The sequence below is a fragment of the Sphaeramia orbicularis genome, chromosome 16, assembly GCF_902148855.1.
Source record: "Sphaeramia orbicularis chromosome 16, fSphaOr1.1, whole genome shotgun sequence".
Lineage (NCBI taxonomy): Eukaryota > Metazoa > Chordata > Actinopteri > Kurtiformes > Apogonidae > Sphaeramia > Sphaeramia orbicularis.
The window spans coordinates 52,277,648-52,302,680 of NC_043972.1; the positions used below are offsets into that span (position 1 = coordinate 52,277,648).

The window sequence follows — 25,033 nt, forward strand, 5'->3', positions numbered from 1 at the left end:
CTGTTCACATCCATTTGTGTCCAAACTCGTATCATTCTATATTAGGGGTGCAACGGTACAGGTAGCTCACAGTTCGGTCTGTACCTCGATTCTTGGGCCATGGTTTTGGTTCGGTTTCGATACGTGTTTTGTGCGTAAAGAGAACAGGGGGTTTTATTGTCCCAAAATTATATTTTTATTTTACTTGTAAGCAAGCTGAATTTCACAGTAGGAAAAAATTATATCACTGTGCTGAATAAAATAACACTTTCTGTACTGAACAATAGAACCCTTTCTTACCCCTTGACTACTTGTATACAGTTGTATAAAACAGGCAGGTGCACACATAGGGTAGAATTAAACGAAATGAGGGCGGGTTGCAGGCGATGAAGTGAAAAAATAAAAGATCCATGGTTGAAAATAATTTGCAGGACATTTAATGATGATGATCATCTAATTTCACCGTGGTTGATCCACAGCTGGTTTGTTTTATTTTGAAGTGAGCTTCTCCTCTGTTTACATCCAGCCACAAATGGCATTGAGCAGCACATATTAGAGATTTCTTAATGGCGTGCGTTTTAGCCAAAAATAAAGCCCTTAAAAGTGAGTTACTGTGTAGACAATGTGTTTAATCACAGGTCTGGTTGCGGGTCTAATGTACGTGGATATGGGCAGGTGCGAGTTTGCAGGCAGACTGTCTCTGTCCACTATCTCTCACTGAGGGGTGGGGCTTCCCCAAGCTGCACGCTCACATACATGTCCAGAGAGAGAAAGAGAGAGAGACAGACAGGCACACACACACACACACACACACACACACACACACACACACACACACACACACACACACACACACACACAGTGGCCTGAAAAGCAGTATATAAAGCGCCATCACAAAGTCAATTGCAAAACCGACATCCCGTGGTCCATAAGAGCCAGATTGTCCTGTGCAGGGCGGACCGAATGGTACACGGTTTTCCCAAGTACCGCTGCATCCCTATTCTGTATGTAGCAAGGAGATAATCTAATTTTACTTAAGTGTATTGTGAGGAAATAAACCTCTTCCTATACTGACTATGATTCAAGTCCATTATTTCCTGAGGGAAACATGTTATCTTTTGTTGTTACAGAGGAGTACAGAGAGAGAAGCTCGATAGCAACAAAATCCAATGACTGGAATATTTTTTTTTTTTCCATGTCTGTAAACATTCAGATATCATCTGACATCAAAACTATGGTGAAAGTTGCCAATTATATAGGATATGGCCAGTATGATATTGTGATGACCCATTACAAAAGATGTCTCTTCTTTTTTTTTTTTTTTATTACAGGTAACATACAAAGAGGTGAGGTAGGTCAAGTGCTCCATGCCACTGCAGCCTCTTTCAAACTTTGGTTTCCTCAGATCTATGTCCCACCTTGACGGGGTTCAGGTTGGTGCTCATGATGACCTTATGAAGCGGCCCTGCCAGTTTGGGTGGCAGCTTGGGTTCCTTCTCCAGTCCTTGAGGCCTGGTGTAGTAGTCCAGTCTGGCACGGGAGAAGAAGTTGTTGATAACAGTAACACAGTCATGTTGTCCTGGAGGAGAGGAAGAGGTGAAATTTACATTGGAGGTTGGCTGATAATAAATCAAAGGTTAATATAACAACATTAACCCTTTAGGTGCCAAAGTTGCAACAAGCAACATAACTGAATGAAATAGAGAGTTTTTGGAAATCTTGATATTGAAATTGAATATTAAGAACAAAAAAAAAAACCCTCCAGCACCTAAAGGGTTAACTTACAGTAAAAAAAAAAAAAAATGGCAGCTGATTCATTGGAATTCGGTGGGCATGAAAGTTTAAGTAGATTTGCCAGTAGAGAACACAAGCAAATATTTGTAACTGACACAGTCTGCATGGGATCCGTCCATAGTTTCAAAGCACTAGACTGTTGTTTGTGAATACTTTCACATACGGGTGTGCGATAGGACGATAATAGATCTTGAAGGATTACAAGGTATCCATGATCCAACAAAATAGAGAAATCTTGGAATCGGGGAGGTTTATACAGGGGTGCATTCCATGCTGCATGTACCCCACAATGAGTACACAGAGTGAAAGTGAAACTTAAAATGGCAGGGCAAGTCTATCACAACTTAAGACTGGGCCCCCACAGTCGGGTGTACTTGACTCCGTGGACATCCATGAACATCAACCTGTTTTTGAATGTGAAATTGGTACACTCCACAATGAAACCTAAACAACAGGTATCGTTAAACAAAAGCAAACAACTTTAACACAAGCATTCAGTAAAGGCACTTTATGAGAAGAGTAGCGAGTATGTTCCACATTGATACTTTTTTGGAGTGCCTGGGTTATTCTTCTCATTTTGGACTTCTTCCTCCATCCAAGAGCACCCAATACACTGATTAGCTACCAGTTGAAAAACCTGAGCTACCAGCCACTTGTTCTGTAAGCCTGGAGGATTACTGGAAACGAGCATTTCTTCATTGATATTTTGTTCTATATTTGTTTTTTTACCTTTCATGTTTATTGAAAGCTACCTCAAAAATCAAGTGCAGTTTAGTTTTTATGTTCAAGAGTGCACTTAATCAGAGTGTTATTTACATTTTAGTATGTTTATGTTCTTGGCACATGTTGGCAAAATTGCAAAAACTTAATTTAAAATGTTCTGGAAGGTTCTTTGGGCTAAATTATTTTTTTCTTTTAGGGCTAATTTTTACATAGGGAAATTGTTTGGCTGCACTGTTCAGAAACTTGCAAATTACTCTCAAAGATCAGTGTAAAGAATCGTGACAAAATCAAGATTGTGATTTTATTTTTAAAAATGGTGATATGATATTTTTGCCATATTGCCCACCTCTACTTCCACACATACCAACAAAAGCTGCCATCTGTGCAGCGGTCCTTCCCACGGAGTTGACCACATCTGTTTCTGCCCCTGCGTCCAACATCATCCATGTGATATCAGTCTTACCTGCAGACACAGAGGAGGTATAAACACACATACAGGAAGCAAACTCTCAAAACAAAAAAACAAACAGTGGAATATCAATCATGTTAATATGATGACAAACAGTTACATCACACATCACATTCATACCTGACAGGCCAGCAAACATCAGCGCTGTGTATCCATGTTCATGTTCATTGCAGTTTACATCTGCTCCATGTTGAAGCAGCAGCTTGCACATGTCTGCCTTCCCTTTGTATGCAGCGTGCATCAGAGGGGTCATCCCATACTGTGGATGACACAAATATGATTTCTAATATATCTGGGTAGACAGCATTACACAAAAAACCACGAAAGGCTGCTCAATAAACACAGCCTCAGTGACTGAAAGAAAGCTGGTGTCTTCGGGGACAGCGAAGGGGAGATAGACTGCAGAGGACATCTTGGACAATTTGGATGATCTTCCTCACCACATTCTAACCAACCAGAGAACAGCTGCAGTCGACAACTTACCTCTCTATGGTGCAGTACTGAATGTTACATAGGATGCTTCATCCCCACTGCATCAGACCTTACTAAATAGCAGATAGACTGGAGACTAAATTGAAGGTTGACTCACTGGTCTGGAAATTATTCACTGATGCAAGTTTTGATTTTATTGTTAATTTTTTGTTTCTTAAGTTGAAAAACACAACTGGGATATCCATGGCAATTCAACCAATGGTCCCCACATGACCCCCTCAGAAAATTCTGAAAAAAATCACACTTGTTCACCTACCAGATAAACGAACACATCCAAAATTTTATTGTCATATCTGTAATAGTTTAGGAGATACAGCCCTCTGAAAATTAGTTTTTTTGTTTGTTTTTTTTTAATTTTACAAATTTGCCTTTCCGCCAACTTTGAGGAGCTATATCTCCTTAGGTATTCAAGCCACACTGCTGAAACTTACTGTCTGGGGTGCACGGCCGTTGATCAGGGGTGTTAATCTACACAACTGTGGGGGGGCCCAAGGGAGAGGGGGGCCCATGGGAAGTTAAGATTTTTTTAAGTATTTTTTTTCTTGTTGTTCAACTAAATTACATGATAAACATTGACCTATATAAAAGCTTCACACATTAGATTTTATAAATTGGTATATTATTGTATTCCAAAAAAGTAAAGACTGCTGTCATTACTCTGTGAACACCCCTTCTGAGAAGCGCAAAATGGTTCACTCCAGTGGTGTAGTCTACATGATACGCAGGTATATGCATATACATATACATATAGCCACTACAAAAGATCCCAAATTTCCTTATAACCACTGAAAATGTGCCAAGATATGTATCGGCACGGTTTTGTGACATAACTTTCTCTTTACTGCTCATAAATTCCACTTCTCTGTTACAAAGCGGACACTTTTAGATCATATGGGGCTTCCACCAGGCATAACGTTACCTGACGTTACCTGACCTGAAGTCCACCATTACTACTGTCACTTCAGGAGACAGTCCAGCTGTGGCTGCTGCTAACGCTAGTATCACTGCAAGAGAGCCTGCTGACTGCAGAGGCCACAGCAGCTTTAGCTGATGGTACAGAAGGGGAGTCTGATGATGGCATCATCCTACCTGGTAAGTGTAACTTGTGTATGTTATTATAAAAATAGTAACCGCTATTGTAACAGCAAGTGATTGGCACACTGAATTATATCGAACACTGGCTAAGTGGTGGTTTGGTTGAAATTAATGAGGTGCGGCTGCAGCTGTGTGTGTGTGTGTGTGTGTGCACGCGCGTGTTGTAGATGAGAACTGGACCTGTCCATCCTTGTGGAATCAGAGTCAGACAAGGGAATTCAAAAACAGACATCCTTGGTTAGAGTGGAGAAATGGAAAGTTAGGTAAATATTAGACAACATATGAAGCTGGTAGAAACCATGTAAATGTACAAAGTTAATACTGTATTCAAATGTTAATATAGTTAATTCATAAAATTGTTAATAAAAATTTAATTAATTCATTGGACTAGATCCAGCGGTGCCACAGGGACACATTTCCTGTTCAGTAGTCTGTGTTGAAAACTAAATAACTTACCTCCATGTTTATTACATGTATGAATAGGTCTGAGTACGTACTTTCACATGACATGTTGCATTGCACAGAGAGAAAATTTTGGGTAAAAATACTTAAAATTACTGAGTGTGACACGGGGACTCAAAATTAGGGCTGTGCAATTAATCGAAATTCAATTACGATTACGATTATTACACTCACCGATTACAAAAATTATGTAATCGAGAAAAAAATGATTATTCATTTTGAGTTGTTTTAATTCACGCGCATGCACCATGAGCTGCTCCGCCCCACCCCCCTCTAAGCTACAGCTGCCAGCTAGCCGGCAGGTCCACCCCACCAGGAAAGTTGTACCTAGCGGTCTTGAAAAATAGCAAGAGAATCCCAGCAGAAGCGCTTGGTAAACAAAAAAGGCAAGTGAAATTCAATTGTATGGAATCACTTTGGGTTTGATGAAGAAGATTAAGAGCAAAAACACATCACATGCAAAAAGTGTTTCATAGTTGTGTCCGCACCAACCGGTAACACAACAAACCTTTTTAACCATCTAAAGTTTAACCACTGCGACCTTTATGATAATCTTATGAAAAACCAAAACACAAAAAAATTAAAGCTGCAAGCAGCATTGGGCGGGACCTCGCACCGGGCGATCCGCCTCCCCCGCGATCCGTCTCCCGTGACCGTTGACACCTCAGCTCCACTCACACCTCTCCGTCCCTATACCAGTTCCCACCCTTTAGTGTCCGTCCTCCTTACATCTGTACAGAACACCAGCGACCCTCTGCTGAAACCACCATCACCTTTAAAATGAGACTTTTATTTTGGAAACCCTACTGTGTGTATGTGCATTTGTTTTGTATGTGAGAGAAAGAATCAGTTTGAAAAATGAATTGAAATTGTGTGAATAATTGAGCATGAAAGTGATGATTTCTCACATTTAAGGCTTTTATTTTGGAAAAACCCTATTGTGTGAGGATGTGTGTCTGAGAAAGAGTACTTTTGAATGAAGAAACATTGTACAAACAGTTGAGTGTTTGGTCATAAAAATGAAAAGAAGTTATGTAATAGACATTTTGTATTATTCTTAATTTTGGTTTTATTTTGAAAAAATGTACTCCGTGTACTTTTGAATGTGTGCAAAATTTCCAATATCCACAATACAATGCAGTAAAACCTGTTTTAAAATAAAAACAAAAAAAAAAATTTGGATTGCCTGGGACTTGAACCAGGATCCTTCTGTTCCATAGGCAGCTATATTAACCACTGCACTACAGACAGACGCAGCCAAGTCTGCACCAGGAAGATTTTTATAGGGACTTTGTCATTGTGAAAAGTGAAATTAAACATAGTCTTGAAAAAAATTGCCATAATTCCATAACCGTAGGTCGTATCTGAAAAATTCTTTCACTTGTGGATTCTGCAGACTTGTGGGAATTTAATGAGGTATACTTTTTGTGTCAGAAGTCTGAAATGAATAAGCAGTAATTGCAGAAATGTAGAGTAACTTTCAAAGGCAGATTGCCAACTTCCTGTTGGAGTTAGCTCATGAGTGTCAGTGTATGAATAGCACCAAAAGATAGAGTGAACGCTCCTCATAAAAGTGATCTCGTAGCTTAGTCTTAACTGTCTTAGTTTTTTTTTACAAGCCTGCAAAGTTGCGATGTTTGGAACTCATTTTTCACTTTGCAGTTTTTCCCCACATGTGACATATCTACGCGTTCATGGGACTCACCACAACATTCACATGCAAAAAATTTTCAGATAGGATGTAAGGTTATTGATTTATAACAATTTGTTTTTTTTTCATACTTTTTCCACTTTAGACTGCCATTTGACCCCCTTAACATGCTCCAAAACTCACCAAATTTGCCATGTATGTCATGGCTGGTGAACACTCTCATTCAATATCAAAATTAACCCCTTGGGTGCCAAAATAGACTCTGTAGCGCCACCTTTGTACTAAAAAACACACAAAATCGGCCCTAGCGGCCAGTAGGAATGTCACAGAAACATGAAACAAATGCCAAAATGTTGGTCTGATTGAGCCCGACAAATCATACACTGACACTCATGAGCTAACGCCAACAGGAAGTTGGTAATCTGCCTTTGAAAGTTACTCTACGTTTCTGCAATTACTGCTTATTCATTTCAGACTTTTGACACAAAAGTCATACCTCATTCAATTCCCACACGTCTGCAGAATCCACAAGTGAAAGAATTTTTCAGATACGACCTACGGTTATGGAATAATGGTGATTTTTCAAAGAGTATGTTTGGTTTCACTTTTCACAATGACAAAGTCCCTATAAAACTCTTCCTGGTGCACACATGAACATGTCTCTCTGTAGTGCAGTGGTTCATATAGCTGCCTATGGAACAAAAGGCCCTGGGTTCAAGTCCCAGGCAATCCAAGATTTTTTTTTTTTTTCATTTTAAAACAGGTTTTACTGCATTGTATTGTGGATATTGGACATTTTGCACACATTCAAAAGTACACGAAGTACATTTTTTCTAAATAAAACCCCAATTAAGAATAATAATGTAGTTAGTTGATCAAATTTTTCATCAGGCCTGACATGTGTGCCAAATTTGGTGAGTTTTCGAGCATGTTTAGGGGGTCAAAATCCAGGTGAAAGGAGCGGAGTAAGAATAATAATAATATAATTAAAGCTGCAAGCAGCATTGGGCGGGACCTCGCACCGGGCGATCCGCCTCCCCTGCGATCTGCCACCCGTGACTGTCGACGCCTCAGCTCCACTCACACCTCTCCGTCCCCATACCAGTTCCCACCCTTTAGTGTCTGTCCTCCTTACATCTGTACAGAACACCAGTGACCCTCTGCTGAAACCACCATCACCTTTAAAATGAGACTTTTATTTTGGAAACCCTACTGTGTGTATGTGCATTTGTTTTTAATGTGAGAGAAAGAATCAGTTTGAAAAATTAATTGAAATTGTATGAATAAGTGAGTATAAAAGTGATGATTTACCACATTTAAGGCTTTTATTTTGGAAAAACCCTATTGTGTGAGGATGTGTGTCTGTGAGAAAGAGTACTTTTGAATGAAGAAACATTGTACAAACAGTTGAGTGTTTGGTCATAAAAATGAAAAGAAGTTATGTAATAGATATTTCGTATTATTCTTAATTTTGGTTTTATTTTGAAAAAATGTACTCCGTGTACTTTTGAATGTGTGCAAAATTTCCAATATCCACAATACAATGCAGTAAAACCTGTTTTAAAATAAAATTTAAAAAAAAAAAAAATTTTTGGATGACCTGGGACTTGAACCGGGGTCCTTCTGCTCCATAGGCAGCTACATGAACCACTGCACTACAGAGAGACATGTGAAAATGTGCACCAGCAAGACTTTTATAGGGATTTTGCCATTTGGAAAAGTGAAACTAAACATAGTCTTCAAAAAATCGCCATAATTCCATAACCGTAGGTCGTATCTGAAAAATTCTTTCACTTTTGGATTCTGCAGACTCGTGGGAATTCAATGAGGTATAACTTTTATGTCAAAACTCTGAAATGAATAAGCAGTAATTGCAGAAACGTAGAGTAACTTTCAAAGGCAGACTGCCAACTTCCTGTTGGAGTTAGCTCATGAGTGTCAGTGTATGATTTGTCGGGCTCAATCAGACCAACATTTTGCCATTTGTTTCATGTTTCTGTGACATTCCTACTGGCTGCTACGGCAGATTTTGTGTGTTTTTTAGTACATAGGTGGCGCTACAGAGTCCATTTTGGCACCCAAGGGGTTAATTTTTGATATTGTATGAAAGTGTTCACCAGCCATGACATACATGGCAAATTTGGTGAGTTTTGGAGCATGTTAAGGGGGTCAAATGGCAGTCTAAAGTGGAAAAAGTATGAAAATAAAAGAATTGTTATAAATCAACAACCGTACATCCTATCTCAAAAATTTTTGCATGTGAGCATTGTGCTGAGTCCCATGAACGTGTAGATATGTCACATGTCAGGAAAAACTGCAAAGTGAAAAATGAGTTCCAAACATCACAACTTTGCGGGCTTGTAAAAAAAAAAACTAAGACAGTTCCGGAAAAAGTGAGAGATCACTTTTTTGAGGAGGTTTCACTCTATCTTTTGATGCTATTTAGAAGTCAATATGACAAATGGTGTCATCGGAGTTAGTTTTAGAAATTTTATTTTGAAAGGCATATTGCGAACTTCCTGTTGGAGTTAGGTCATAAGTGTCAGTGGATGATTTGTAGTGCTTCATCCAACAAGAATTTTGGCACTGGTTTCATGTCTGTACGACATTCCTAGTGGCCACTAGGGCTTTTCCCATTTTTTTCACATAGGTGGCGCTAGAGAGGCCATTTTGGCCCTATGTGGGTTAATTTTACATTTTACTCAAATTTTTTGCAGGCCTGACATGTGTGCCAAATTTGGTGAGTTTTTGAGCATGGTTTAGGGGGGCCAATTCCAGTTACAAAAGTGACCGCCCGGAAATAAAAAAAAAATAATAAGAAAAGACGAACGATAACAATAGGGCCTTGCTTAGCAGCAAAGGCCTCTCACTCTGTGGAGAGGGCCTTATCCTTTCGGCTCGGTCCCTAATAAAAAAACAACGAATAACAATAGGGCCTTGCTTGCATGCAAGGCCTCTCACTGTGTGACGAGGGCCTTACCTTTGGCTCGGTCCCTAATAATAAATAATAAAAATGAACGAATAACAATAGTGCCTTGCTTGCAGGCAAGGCCTCTCACTGTGTGAAGAGGCCTTCCTTTCGGCTCGGTCCCCTAAAAAACTCACACTCCGTCTACACTTTGTCTCGCATGCGATCTTCAATCTCCGAATCCTTTAATCTGCACTCCCGACGCTACAACATCGGAGAGACACCAAAAGATAACAGAATCAACTGCCCATTACCTGGTTAAAGGTATATGCTCCATTAACACCACTGACAACTGGGGCTTCAGACAACTGGTGAATACACTGAACAAACGTCATATTTTGCCTTCAAGACATTTTACACGAACTGCTACTACATTGAACATACTTGAATTTATAATTTGCACTTTTCGTGAGCTTTTTTTGTTTTATTGCTACAGTTCTATGGCAGGTCCATAGCACTTTAATTACAGTGCACTATTTGTTTTCAAAAGGAAACATACTTGAATTCACAATATACTTATTTGCATTCAAAGATTTTTTTTTGTTTTGTACAAAAGTGAACATACTTTGTTTTAGTGTTTAAAAGCTTTATTTATGTTTAAAGACTATATTTTACATTGTTTTGCAAGAAAAAAAAACAACTTTAAGGTTAACAAATAATCGTTTTTAATAACAGTGATTTCAATTATTGCTAAAATAATCGTGATTATTGTTTTTTTCTATAATCGAGCAGCCCTACTCAAAATTAATGTTTTTTTTTTCACCTTTCACAAACGCATGTACAAAACATGCTGGTCTCATAAGAAATGGATCCAAAATGAATCACTTTAGCTATGATGATGAAGTACAATTGTAATCAACATTGGATAAAAATATTGAAATGATAAGTTTTTATGAACACTAATATGTTGTGACACAGGGACAGCAATTTGTACCTGTGTTCAGTAGTCAGAGTAAAAGACTTTGCTTTAACTAAAGCACGACAAATATGCTAATAAACTTTTATTTACATACATATTCCAACTGTAGTGATATATACAGATAATAGCAGAGCATATTTGACTAATAATTGGACTGGACTGAACCTTTCTATATTATTGTCCTGTTGAATTGTTAGTTCCTTCAGATTCATAGACTTAAAATATCACTGATAGTATATTATAAAATTTTGTGCACAACATCTTGAAACATATGTGAAGACATGGTAAAAATTTCAAAATTTTCATTAACTGGCCACATGGTAATCTGGGTACTCAAATAAAGAGTATTTTTGTGAAAAACTGAAATCGACCCATTTTATTCATTGCCTCACAGCAACACTTTTCATTGAAATGTAGCCTTCTTGCAGTATATTGTTGCATCTTGACCATAAGAATCCATGCAAAGAAATTAGGTCTCTACATTCACCCATTATGGCACAGTGCAAGCCTGAAGAGAGGACATTTTGAAGAATTAGCCTTTTTGCCTGATTTCAAGGCCTCATGGACCAAACATGAAGGCACCTACAATTATTTTGATGCAAAATATGGTCTTTTCAGGGGGATTTTACCCCAAACAGCAAGTTTCAGCAGTGTGTCTTGAATACCTAAGGAGATATAGCTCCTCAAAGTTGGCCGAAAAGCAAATTTGCAAAATTTAAAAAAAAAAAATCATTAATTTTCAGAGGGCTGTATCTCCTAAACTATTACAGATATGACATTAAAATTTTGGAGATGTTCGTTTATCTAGTAGGTGAACAAGTGTGAATTTTTTCAGAATTTTCTGAGGGGGCCATGTGGGGAACTTTCTGAAATCTGGTTGATTTGGGATGGAATGACCCAACTTTCCTTCAGGGATTCATACATTTCACCTGCATCTAGTTGCTCTAACCAAGAGTGGAATGTAAGCATGTGCTGAAGTTACAAAGTGTTAAAAAGAAAAAAAAAAAAAGCCATGCTGCTTCTGTTAACTTGGAAGAATTTTCAAGCATCTGATTTTGACATGTGGACACAACTGACTGACAGAAAGAAGGAAAGACATGAAGGACGTCCTCCAGAGCTCTTCAGTGTGGTGACTAATAAGTAATCTTGTCTCACACATATGTTACAGAACAAAGAAGCACATCTAGAGCTAAAAAATTCAAACAAATAACTGCAGCAAAAGGAAAGCTGCTACTTTCCCATAATGAGACCTGATCACAGGCCACACATAGAAAACTGGAAAAAAAAAAAAAAAAAAAAAAATCTGTTATGACATGGTGTTTGTGCTCCATACCATGTATATGGTGATGAGCAAAAAATATGAAATTAAACAATTACAGGTAATTTTCAGTAAAATAACCTAAGCTATGTTTGTGATGATCTTAGGGATGAACTAGGGATGCATCGATACCAATATCAGTATCGGGTATCGGTCCAATACTGAGTGTGTGTACTAATACTCGTACTCATAAAAGTCAGATACAAAGTCACCTATACCACTTGGTGGCAGCGTAATGTTCACCTCATGGTGCAGCAGGTATGAGGCCAAGGAGTAATATCAGAAATGTGAAGATTTTTCAAAACAAACAACAGTGATAAAAGTAACGGTGACTGCAAGTTACGTTAAAGACACAGACAGATACTGATGGAGCGTATTGTCTGCCCTCTGTGTACATTTCGTACGTAATTCTGTCTGTTTTCCGGGAGCCAGCGGATGCGTACACAGAGCCATATAGAGATCATCATATTATCTTATAAGGCTCTGTGCGTAGGAGAAGCAGTACCACTGGGAACTGTGGAGGTGGCAGATCTTTTCAAAGAGCAACTGTGCGAGTTAGTGAAAAATTACTGACATATTTATGACAAATACCCTCATCAATATTAGCATCCACATTAGTAATACCTCCTCTGCTCCATCGTTGCCATGTTTGTTATTACTGCCTTCCTTCTTCTCAAAAAACTTTATTCTTCTTCGTGGTATTTGGCAAGTCTGGTTAATTAAGAGGGGCGCCCTCTGGTGGATAGATTAAGAAACGCTCATTCCAATGCATTAAATGTCAGTAGCAGAACTTTGGTACAGTCAAACTAATGACAGTGACAATAAAGCACATTTTAAAAAGTAACTAAGAACTTAAATGGTATTATTTAGTACTCATAGGATTGGGCGACATGGAAAAAAAAATCATATCACAATTTTTTTTTATATCAGATGATATCGATATGTATCACGATTAGGGGTGTTAGAAAATATTGGTTCTGCAATATATCGCAATATTTCATTTCACAATACTGTATCGATATTAAAAAGTACTGTATCAATATTTTTAGGTGTCTCTTCAAATGCAGATATTGCAGAGGTTCATTTTTGTTTTTTCTATTTTGTGTATATTTGATGTTGTGACATTAGTTATGAACTAATAGAATGTGAACATTTGAGGAGGATCTTAAACTGTAATGTCCGTAAAACATAATTTAAGTTTGAACACAGGAATATATTGTGATATAACATTAGATCCTGTTCTGATTAAATAAAAATGTGTTTAGTATTTGTCCATATTTCTGGTGTAATTCAGTTCTTCCAGGAGATGATATTTTGCAAAACAAAACCAACAAAAAATTTGACTTTTTAACAGTATCACGATATATCGTGATATATCGTATCGTGATCCTAGTATTGTGATTTGTATCGTATTGCCAGTTTCTTGGAAATACACACCCCTAATCACGATATAAATCAAATCACTATTTTTGTCCAGCTTAAATTTTTCATTATTCATAAGTAAGTTGTGAAGACAACTGATTCAGATAAATAAAACTATTGTGAGTGTTCCGCTTCAAGGTTCGTGTGTAAAGGCAAAAAAATGGATAAGTGTGTGTGTGTGTCTATAAATATATATATATATATATATATATAGATATAGATATAGATATATAGATATATATATATTAGAGCCCGACCAATTAATTGGCTGGCTGATTATAGCTTATCACCAATTAATCAACATCGGCCAATATGTAACAGATTTATTAACTTTTTTGCTGCAGAGATTGTGTCTCTCGCTGCTCCTGTGTGTGTGCGCTGCCCAGAGAGTCAGAGAAATAGTAAAGCCTCTCAGTTTCACTTTCACTTCTGCTCGGACAATCACGCTACAACCCCCCCACACACACACACAATCACGGGCCACTAACCCCCCACCCCTACCCCCGTTCCAACAAGGATGGACCGCTAATCCCTCCCGTCTGAAAAACACGGCCCCCACCCCCCCAGTCTTATGAACTATTCACCCCCCCACAAACACACACTCATGTCCATGCATTTCCTCTCTACCTCACAATTTCATTCTGCAGGTACATCTGGGTATTAATAGTGTTGAGGAGCCTGGGGACAGTTGTAACTCTTGCAATTGTTCCAATCAGGAACAATTTAGGACTAGGGATGTCCGATATTGGCTTTTTTGCCAAAAACTGATATGCCGATATTGTCCAACGCTTAATTTCCGATTCCGATATCTACCGATATCGCTGCCGATATATGTGGGATATTAAACTAATTTTAGGTAACATCACATGTTGATTTTCAAGATAAAATTGATTTCCTATTTACATTTTTGACTCTTTCTCATTTACCAACAGTAACACTGTATTCCAAATCACAAAATAAAATAATAATAACAATAATAATAACAAACAGCTCTAAGATATCCCATCATTCCACAAAATATTAGAGGAATCTACACCAAACTTTAGACCAAACATCTTCTAAAGCACCAGGTTCCTTCTAAACTTATCACATTTACATACATCAGTTATAAGTCTAACACATAGTAGTTTAGTTTTTTGATATAAACACTTAAATATTCCTCATTTTCAAGAAAAAAAGAAACAAATGCACTAAATACTGTAGATTTCTGGCCTTTGCTTGGCTGCACCAGGTCCTCCTGTTGGACCACCTGCTGTGTTTGATCTGGAAATAATTATATGGACATCTAGTTATTTATCTATGTATGAATATATGTATTTATTTATTTCCTACTAAAGCCAAATCCAACAGTGTCTTACCTGTGTCCCTGCTGACATTATACAGCTGAATCTGTTCTGTGTCCTCAGTCTGAATCTGAACTCACTCTAACAAATGAACACTGTCCTTTGTCTTGTCCCATGTCTGTGTGTCTGTCTTCTCCTTGAATGTCCACTAGAAATGTCTCTTTTCTCTTCCTCCTGTCATTTTACCCATGTCGCTCCGTGCCGCCGGTTTACAGCTCCCACAAGCCGGCTGGTTTGTGTTTTGCTCCACCATGTCCATAAAGACATTCTAACTCATCAATGCCATGATCCAGTTCAATGACCGGCTATCCCAGCCACGGCATTGCAGCGCAGACAAACCGGCAGCCTTCGGACAGGTGCGGACAGGTAGACAAGGGCAATTAACCGACAATTAATAATTTAATTGAGCAAATTCTTATCAACAATTAATTGTTAGTCGATTAATTGTTTACATCCCTAGTTTCTATCTGACTTTTTACACACGTTTCTATCTGGTTTACGGCTGGTTGGCTGTGGGGGGGGGCTAGAACCGGCCCTGACACCCCTAGCCGCACACGCAAACTATGTTTGCTTTACAGTCTATGAAAATGAACAGCTATGTCATACATTGTCATCTGTGTTTGCCCAAACAAGTTGACATTTCAGCATATAAGAACTCAGCTTCGAATTTGAGAAACCATGTCATGTTAAGTTGTAATAAGGTTAGTTTTGGCTGTTGACAGCCTAGCGCTGTTTGTAATACAGTTTCTTTAATTAGAGTTAAAGATGTTTGACAGAAGGGGAAGATATGTTCAAAGACATCTAGGCTAACTCATAAAAGTAAATAGAAAACCATGCACAGTATCTGCCTCCATAAGAGTAGACTAGATATTGTGGTTTAACAAACGATGATTATAACGAGGTATATTTGTAAGTAGCTGTAATGTTCCCATATATATTTTTTTATTTATTTTATTTTAACATTTCATTTATTAATTGTTAAATTTAAAAGAACAATAAATATGATGTTACTCAGTAAGTACTCAGTGCTTGAGTATTTTTTTCCTAGAGTACTTTTTTACTTTTACTTGAGTAATTATTTGGGTGACTACTTTTTACTTGTACTTGAGTAATATTTTTCTGAAGTAACAGTACTTTTACTTGAGTATAATTTTTGGCTACTCTACCCACCTCTGACCAAACTTGCCGTGGCTCGAGCATGATTGGTTCGGTGTGGCGCTACTTAATTATGATTGGCTGTTCTTATGTCTGTCAAAACATGGACAAATTAATTCTATCAAAATTATATCAAGCATGTCTCACATTTCTATCAAGTAAAGTTATATATATCACTATCATTTTATCGCCCAGCCCTAAGTACTTGTATCGGGACTTGGTATCAGCAAGAAATCAAATGCAAGTACTTGTACTTATACTCGGTCCAGAAAAAAGTGGTATCGGTGCATCCCTAGGATAAACTGCTATGAATATAATAAACTTCACTTTGATTTGAAATTAAACCATCTCTCCCATATGACACAGTTTGTCTATTGGCACCAAAATACTGTCTTGTGTTTTCAAACTGAGTTTTGAGTCACTTTAACAGATGAAAGTTGAAATAAATTTGTTTACAACTGTATCATATAACATGATATAATCTATTATGTAAAGTCTTTTCTGAAGTAAAGGCTTTCAACAAAGTCACAATGGAATTTACAGTGTAAACTGTTTCCATGTTACAGTGATGAGATAACTGCTTACATTAAAATATGTGTAATTGTTACTAAGTAATAATATTAGTTTAATATCAGTTTAGATGATACCCAAAACATATTTATATAGAAATAATATGTAAGTCTGCATATTCAAGTGCGATCAGAAACAAGGTCAACATTAATTTTCAGCTTTTTTTTTTTTTTTTGGCATTACTAGGATTTCTGATAAAACGTGTTACAGTAGTGAATGTTTATTCTCCCTTTTGTCTAAAACTGTCAAAGAAATCTCAGAAATGTACATATGGATTTTAAATTCAACATAAAAAGTTAAATTGGATGCCATTTGTTTTAAGGGGAAAACATTTGGCTATATAGTGATCATTCATTTATGAGGATCAACCTTGCACATTTTGGCTAAATATAACTGAGTGATGTCAGTGTTGTTGTTTAACAGCTACACAAGAAAGATTACACATTTGGACACATTACAAGACGTGGCTTTAAGCCCACGAGCCACTGAATAACAGCAGGGTCAATATAAATGCATCTGATTGCGTAAAATGAAGATATGAGCGTGCATTTGGAAGAACGAGTCACTACTTTACCTCATCCAAACAGTTGACTCTGACGTTCTTACAGCCCAGCAGCCGCGAGGCTTCCTGAACATTTCCTGAAAGCACAAGACATTGTGTAAATATTCAAGATACAAATCTTTCCCTGCAGTTGCCTCTCTGCAATTAGTAATAAGCCAACTGAAGCACGCGTAGACAACGTGCTATTGTTGAGCTACTTGTGTGAGAATCACTAGCTTTTAGCTAATGTGACCTGTTCCCAAACATCGCCTGTAATAGAGCTATAACTTCCTGCATATGAAATCGTGATGCATCAAAAGTGTAGTTATTCCCCGTTTTTGTCAGCTGTTATCATGTTAGCAGGAATGAGCTAACCCTTTGAGGTTTCCTAAGGGATTAGCATTAGCGCAAGAGGCTTACCTGCAGTAATAACCTCGAACAATTCCTTTTCGCTTGAGGACAAGTCTCCTTTTTTTAGAGAAGACATACTGGTGAATAGTAGTTTTAAGTTAAACTCAAAGACACCACGACCACTTTTAAAACTTAGTCCTTAGCTGCTGACACAGCGCAGTATTCTGGGTATAAATTCGGGCTAGCTCAGATTGAACCGGAGCTTTTCAGAGTGTACCATTGTGTACTGTGTATAGGGGTGAAGTTGTTTACAGTAAAAAAAAATACATCTCATTCCGTCAGCTTCAGTATGCTTATATTTCGGTAAAAGTAACACGTGTTTAGAAAATATTATTAGCGATTTTAAGAATTATATCAACTAGGTGTAGACACAAAACTGTGAACAAACACAAATGACAATTTCCCCCTTTTACTGTCACTGATATAGTCAATTCCGCGGAAGTTGGTAAAGTTTAAGACATATATTCAGGCCGTTTCTCAATATCAGTTACAGAGGACGGTCTTGGTAAGAACGGTCACTGAGAACGGACATTCAAAGAAGGCGACTTTCCCCCGTCTCTTCTGTATCTGTAACGACATTCAACATTCAAAAGCCATCGCCTGAGGGACAATCAATAAATTACTGCTCTAAACGCCGGAGAAAACTTTATACACTCATTATAAAGCCTTCCATGTCATGGAACCAAGAAATTGTTGATGCTGAATTGCAGAATTGCATTAAATAATTATGACATATCACTTTATTTTATTTATTTATTTGTTTGTTTGTTTATGTATTTATTTATAGTTGTGTATATATTTATTTTAAATATGTTCATTATATGTGGTTGTTGTTGTTGTTGTTGTTTTTTTTTTGGGGGGGGGGGGGGGGGGGGGCATTTTGTCCAATAGCTTCTCAGTCCAATGACCCAGCGACATCAAGTTAATGTCAAATTATTATATTAAAGAGGAATTTTAGGAAACACCACTTAGTATTGCTGTCCAGTCTATCTTTTATGAATATTATCAATATTTTTATGAAAAGGCTCTTTTTTCTTCAATTGCTCCCCAGTCACGCGACCTAGCGACCTCAAACATGACTCAAATTATTATTCTAAAGGGGAACTTTAGGAAACATAACTTAATATTGGCGTCCATTCTATATTAATATTTTTTTATTAATATTATCAATATTTTAATGAAAAAGGTCTGTTTTTCTTCAATAGCACCAAAGTCACGTGACCCAGCGACTTCAAACCAGTCTCAAATTATAATACTAAAGTGGAACTTTAGGAAACACCTCCTAAAGCTGCGTATGACTTTTGTCACCAGTTTTTCACCAAATCTATAGAACCCGAGTGATCGCCTAAGTATCACACATCCGTTGGTCTTTCCATCATTACACACCTGAATCACTTCCCTCACGGTGAACAACTTTGAAGTGTACTCCATCACAAGCAGTCCATTTGTTTACATACCAAACTGATAAATCACTCAGGCCGTTTCAAAAATTTTGATGCAAAGTGCATCATGGGAATGGAAATTCCACACAGCCACAGTATGGTAGTGATGTGACATTTACAAACGAATCAAATCTTTTGAACGGCTCTTTGAAATGAACGATGGGAACCGAGTCTTTGTAAAGAGCCGTTCATTTTTATTTTTTTATTTTTTTTTTTAAGGAGGGAGTGTCTGATTGCCTGTCATCACTGGGGAGGCATTGCGCAGGAGGAGAATGTTCAAGCAGAAAAAAAGAGTGCTTGCGCACTGCACATGTCTCATGGCAAGAAGTTAGCAAAAAAACAACAGTTTGAATTTTTTCCGTATGTTTACACACATTTATTGTTCTAAGGGAAAATGCACTATAGTTAAGGTATTTAAGTAATTTCAATGATAAATCGCTTTTGTGCTTTGTGCGTTTTTTCTGTATGTTTACCAACATACTGTTCTTGTTCTGAGAATTGCTCTACAGTTCAGGTAATTAAGTAATTGCAGTGATTAATCACTGTTGTGTTTTGTGCAATTTTTTCCGTATGTTTACACACATTGGTTGTTCTTGTTTTGAGGAGAATAAAATGTTATTTCATAAGAAAATGTTTTATTTTCTTCTTCATTTTTAGGCTACAGACTAGTCCACATAATGTACCGTGATGTTTTTGGTCAAATTCCAGCATTTGCCTAATGTCATCTCTCATGTCATGTACTTAGCCCACACATTTTAACTATTCTTTTTTACGGTAAGATAATATTTACCAATTAATTAATTAATTAATTAATTAACCAACTAAACACCTTAAAATGTAATGTCAATTATCACATGTAGCCTATTTAGTCATTAAAACATTGGTGTTTCAAAATAATGCAAAAAACATAAAAGAGCCAGTCTTTTGAATGGCTCTTTTCAGTGAACGGCTCCTGACTGAACAGCTCCTTTCAAAGAGCCAAAAGTCCCATCACTACAGTATGGCCACAGCAGCAAGAAACACAGAAATGGCTTCATTGCTTCTTGCTGCTGCGGCTGTGTGGAATTCTGAAAAGGTCCAAGTGATGGTTTGGTTTGGGTTTGGTATGTACACAAACAGACAGCTTGTGATGGAGCAAACTTTCGAAGTTGCTCACTGTGAGGGACGTGATTCAGGTGCGTAATCATGGAAAGACTAATGGATGCATGATACTTATGTTGCGTTCCACGCAACCAGTAACTCGTGTTTTTCCAACCTTCTACCAGTGAAAAGGCACTGGAATGACAGTCAAACCTGTGACTTCCCACCTGTGAACTCATACTAGATCAATATACTCACAGTTTCGAGCTCTGACGTCACATAGCAGTGGCAGCCCCCATGGATACGGTGTCTATGCAAAAATGTTTATTAAAACAAAGTATTGCGCTGACATTATTTATCTGCAAATGTTCGGCATAATCAGCAGCTACTCTAGCGTTAGCTACCCAGATAGCAAAGAGACACTGGGAGGGATCTGGAACAGAATTGCTGACTGATTCGGTCCGAAATCATCTGGCGGATCTGGCCCGGTGTCCAAACGCACATCGGGCCAAAACGGGTACTGCTCCACGAAACGGATCTTCTACAGAAGCGGTCCAGCTCTGGCCCAGTTCCGTCCCAAATTGCAAAGAGATACTGGGACGGATCTGGAACAGAATCGCACCCCGACAAAGGCCGAAACCGTTTGGCGGATCTGGCCTGGTGTCCAAACGCACATCAGGCCAAAACGGGTACTGCTCCGCGAAAGAGATCTTCTACAGAAGCGGTCCAGCTCTGGCCCAGCTCTGTTGTGCCGGAGTCTCCCGCATTCCAGATGCGTTTCAGATCCGTTTGCCAGATTGGTGCCAGACCCGTTAGCCTTGTAGAAGATCCGTTTTCGAAGCAGTACCCGTTTTAGCCCGATGTGCGTTTGGACACCGGGCCAGATCCACCAAACAGTTTCGGGCTGAATCGGTCAGCGATTCTGTTCCAGATCCGTCCCAGTGTAACCGAGCGTCAGGAAGATGAGCCCTGATGGCGTGATGTGTAAAAAGGATGACAGTTTCAACTTTGGAGGCTCTTTATTTCCTCACAGCACCGTCTTCAACACACCAGCATGAAAAATCCGGTGTTTTTACACACATAACACTAGTGATGTCAGAAAATGTGAGGCTTCAAAGCGTGTCGAGTAATTGAGGGGGCGTTTCCGTGAAGCGCGTGTCAAGGCTTGCTTCATTTAGGGGAGGACCTGAAAATGATGATGTCCAAAGCCTCACTGTCCGGCTGTACCATGTGACTACTTCACGCAGTGGTTCAGTGGTGGTTCTATGTGATTCAGGTTTGACAGCAAAATAAACCCCTCAGGCTCCTTTCAAAATGTGGGTTTTTGATTGAGAGATATGTGACTCAGAACAGAGTTTGAATGGAGTTTGGATAGTTTGGATATCAGAGTTTGGACAGCGTTTATATAGTTTGGAGATAGTTTGAAGAGTTTAGAGAGAGAGATCATTTGGAGATTTAGGAGAGTGAGAAGAGAAGGATGAGTAAGAGGATGGAGCCAGGTAAGAAGAAGAGGATTTCCCCTGTGTGTGAACATTTGGATTTGATAACTCCTAATAAGGTAAACTAAATCTAACATTATTTCAGACACATAAAGTTTACTTATCTGGAGTACTGGGAGAGACAATAAATTACTGTACCCAAATTTACATAATCTTGTTCTTGTGTATTTGTGCATCTTCTGTACCATGTGAAAGGGTGTTTTCAAAGGCCGGAGAGGTTGTGTGAAAAATAAAATAAAATAAAAAAGAAATCACTTCAAACCAGAAACTGTTATTTCTGAATAAAAATGAATAAAATCTCCCCTGTCCTGCACATCATTGTCCAAGTTATACAAGCATGTTCAGTGCCCTCTTCCTTGTTCCACAAGTACTTTCACTGTCTTCTGCCTGTTTAAGTCCATGACATTTTCCTAAAGTGGCTAAATAAATAAATAAAATTATACCCACATATGATACCACCATTTGGAGGAAATTTACACACGGAGAATACATTAAAAATATTTTATTATATACATATGTGATAATTTATGTAGAGAAAGTATTTGATCATACATTTTTTGTTATTTATAGTCATTCCCAAGAGCCATAACAGACCCAAAAATTCAATGCATCACACATTCTGTGGTTCAGATCCAGCTGCCTGTGATTATACACATGGCCAGTAGGTGGTTTCGTGTGCACATGAAGCTTCGAGAAATGAACCCTTTCTCGAACCAAATGGCTCAAATGGTTCGATGCCTCATGAGGCTTCATCTCACCATCACTACTGTAAAGGTTTTTACAGTAGTGATGGTGAGATATTTTTTCACCATGGTGAAATGATGGTGAAATATTTTTTCACCATCACCATCACAAATATTTAACTGGCTGGTGAAATATTTTTTTAGTGGGGTGCAGTATCCAAGCCAGTTTTCAGCTGTAGTATAACTACTTATCACTATTAAGATACACAAAAGTTCATGCACCACTATTTTAAAATATTAATTTCAAGTAAAAGGAAAATACAATATGGGCCAGATGTACTAAAGGTTTGCATGTGTAAAAACGTGTGCAAACTCATTGGACAAGCAAAAAAAATGTAAAAACTGGTTTACTAACAGTGTGCACTAAGGGTTGCGTCTTTCTTGCACCCAATTAGTATGTTTGTCACAATGAATATACAATATGGGGTGTTTACATGCAATTGTGTGTGTGCTGGGAGGAGAAAATGTAAATATATTATTTTAGCACATGCAAAGTGATTTCTCAAACCTGAAAGCAATAGAAACTGCATCTATATTTAACATATCTCAAAAGGAGGTGCAAACGGTTTGTATGCGTAATTACACACACGGCTGTGGTTATTGCCACAAGGAGACATCCCAATAATGAAACAAGATGCAGAGAACGTATTTTTCACCCTCGTGTGAGCATTTTTGGAATGACGGAGAAAAGTAATTGACATGTATGTGCCTGTTGTCTTTGCACCTGTTGTCATTTGTGCAAGCAAACTTAGGAAATCACCCGCAAACCACAGTTCAACCCCACACGCAAAATTCTATATTACACACACAAATTAGTACATGGAAATTAGGATCTACATAGATATGACCCTTTGTGTTTTCAGTTATTTATTACCTCTGCCAGGAGGTATTGTGATCGCCTTGCTTTGTGTGTGTGCATGTTTGTTAGTTAGCAGGATAACTCAAAAAGTTATGAATGGATTTTCATGAAATTTTCAGGAAACGTTTATACTGGCACAAGGAAGAAATGATTAAATTTTGGTGGTGATTGGGGGGGGGGGGGGGGGGGGGGGGGCAGATCTGTCTTGGCGGAGGTCTGCGCTCTCCAAGTGCTTTTCTTGTTTTTCATATGTACATTTCACTCATCTTATCCTTCAAATATGCAAATTTTTCTGTGACTCTATTAAAGTTGGGCATGTCCCTAACAAGTGTCTTTTACACTGATAGTATGGCCAACGCATTTAAGAGCAGGGGTGAAGGTAGTATGGGTATATCACATGGTATTAAAAAAAAAAGGAAATCGACGCAAGGGTTAAAACAAATAAATTATTATCAAAATAAATTATTAAAAAAAAAAACAATCCCCCGTCTACCACACTGATGGCAGCTGTGTTAACCACTGAGCTATTTAGCCACTTAACTCCTGATCTTTAGTATTACAGACCTATTCACTGATTGCATTTCTGAAGGAGGTCTTGATTCTTTTCAGGATGTGACGTTTACTCCTGTGGATGGTGCTTGGGTGCAACTTTTTGCGCCCCAAGGCTCTCCTGTCTCTTGTATTGGAGGGGTTCTACAGCGCACGTGCCAGTTGAAATCAGTGTATTATGATAAATGGAGAGCCTTGGGTGCAGATTTTCGCCCCACTTGATTGCTCACTAAATGACCAAAAGCATTTTTAAACACTTGAATGCAGATTATACACGGTACTCGTGGGCTGTATCATGTATACCTCATTTATTTAAATATTAATGTTTTTGTTAAATTGTTTTAGGTGATTCCTATCATCATCTTCTTCATGCGAGACTGGTGGGGCAGCACCCTACCACCCTCTATTGATGAGTTGCCACTGGTTTTCACTGGTGCCTGTCTGTACATAAGTCTGGCACATAAAAGTAATATTCATTATGTCAGGGTGCAGTATCGACAAAACCTGATGGAATCTGCCTTATCTTCGGCCACACTGTTCCCCCAGGCTCTGCTGTAGCATTCAACACCATGCACTGTTCCTTGCAGAACATTTCGTCTCTCTCAGACAAATGCATTGGCCTGCAAATTACACATACTCCTAACTGCCAATTCTTAAATGTCTGACCGGGGCCAATTTAAAACACCAAGGGAACACACAGCCAGTTGATGAGTGCAACTGGGGTGTTTCAAGAATACTCGCAACTTTTGTCAACCAGAGGGCCAAAATTTTTACCATGGTGAAATTGCTCAAAACTTGGCCGATCCCTAAGAGAGGAACCTAAGGAAGAAAAAACTGAAAACCGTTTTCAAATACTATGCTTTATTATGAAATAACAGCAATTAGAAAACCATGACAACACTGTGGTTATGTACGGGACACACACAACAAAAATAAGGTGAATGATGATAAAAATGTAATTCTCATCAAGAAAATGGGTTCCAGTTGACAGGTTTGCCCAAGCATAAGTGAGCTGAGGTACTTTAAATCAATCTGAATGGATTTTAGTGTCCGTTTTGAACCTGGTGCATTCTTAACATCCAACAGGATTTTCAGGATACGGTTCCATTTGTATTCATTTCCCCAAATCACCAGGTAATGCCACCAAACAGCTCCTTTACAATGAGTAGACATATAACACTGTAAAACTAAGGGCATGAATCACTGTCTTCCATCAAGGCTGAGAATGTTCAAAAATTCAGAGTGTACAGTAGGGGTTATGTATGGGACATGGAGGTTACGTACGGGACACTTGTTTGTTTCGCCCCCATGATCATCATTTTGAACTTGTTACCTCCTGAAATGGGTAAAACATGATTAAACCATGCTTTGTGAATGTCATTTGCTATTGCATGGTGGAAAGGGGGTTGTATCATTTGCATGAAACAGAAAAACATGACAAAGTGTCAACAATAACTAAAGAACAAACTTCCAAATACCTGAAATGTAGGGTTAGGTTAGGGTTATGTTCTAGTCAGAGAAAAAAAGAAGTGAAAAACAGTTTTTTATG

The 25,033-nt window shown here is 38.2% G+C and overlaps 1 protein-coding gene across 3 annotated transcripts in view; it reads right to left on the reverse strand.

The window, feature by feature from the left end:
• ankmy2a (ankyrin repeat and MYND domain containing 2a) overlaps positions 1 to 17,533 on the reverse strand; it is a 55,473-nt gene extending 37,940 nt beyond the window's left edge. For 2 of the 3 annotated variants that reach the window (XM_030157628.1, XM_030157627.1), the window contains exons 1-5: positions 17,322 to 17,388; positions 16,935 to 16,999; positions 3,086 to 3,224; positions 2,861 to 2,959; positions 1,398 to 1,558 (exon numbers count right to left, since the gene is read on the reverse strand). In XM_030157628.1, the coding sequence (XP_030013488.1) occupies positions 1,398 to 1,558; positions 2,861 to 2,959; positions 3,086 to 3,224; positions 16,935 to 16,999; positions 17,322 to 17,388 (531 nt within the window). Of the gene's footprint in view, positions 1 to 1,397; positions 1,559 to 2,860; positions 2,960 to 3,085; positions 3,225 to 16,934; positions 17,000 to 17,321 lie in introns of all 3 variants that reach the window. The other variant, XM_030157626.1, reaches the window with a different exon arrangement.
• Between the last annotated feature and the right edge of the window lie 7,500 nt (positions 17,534 to 25,033).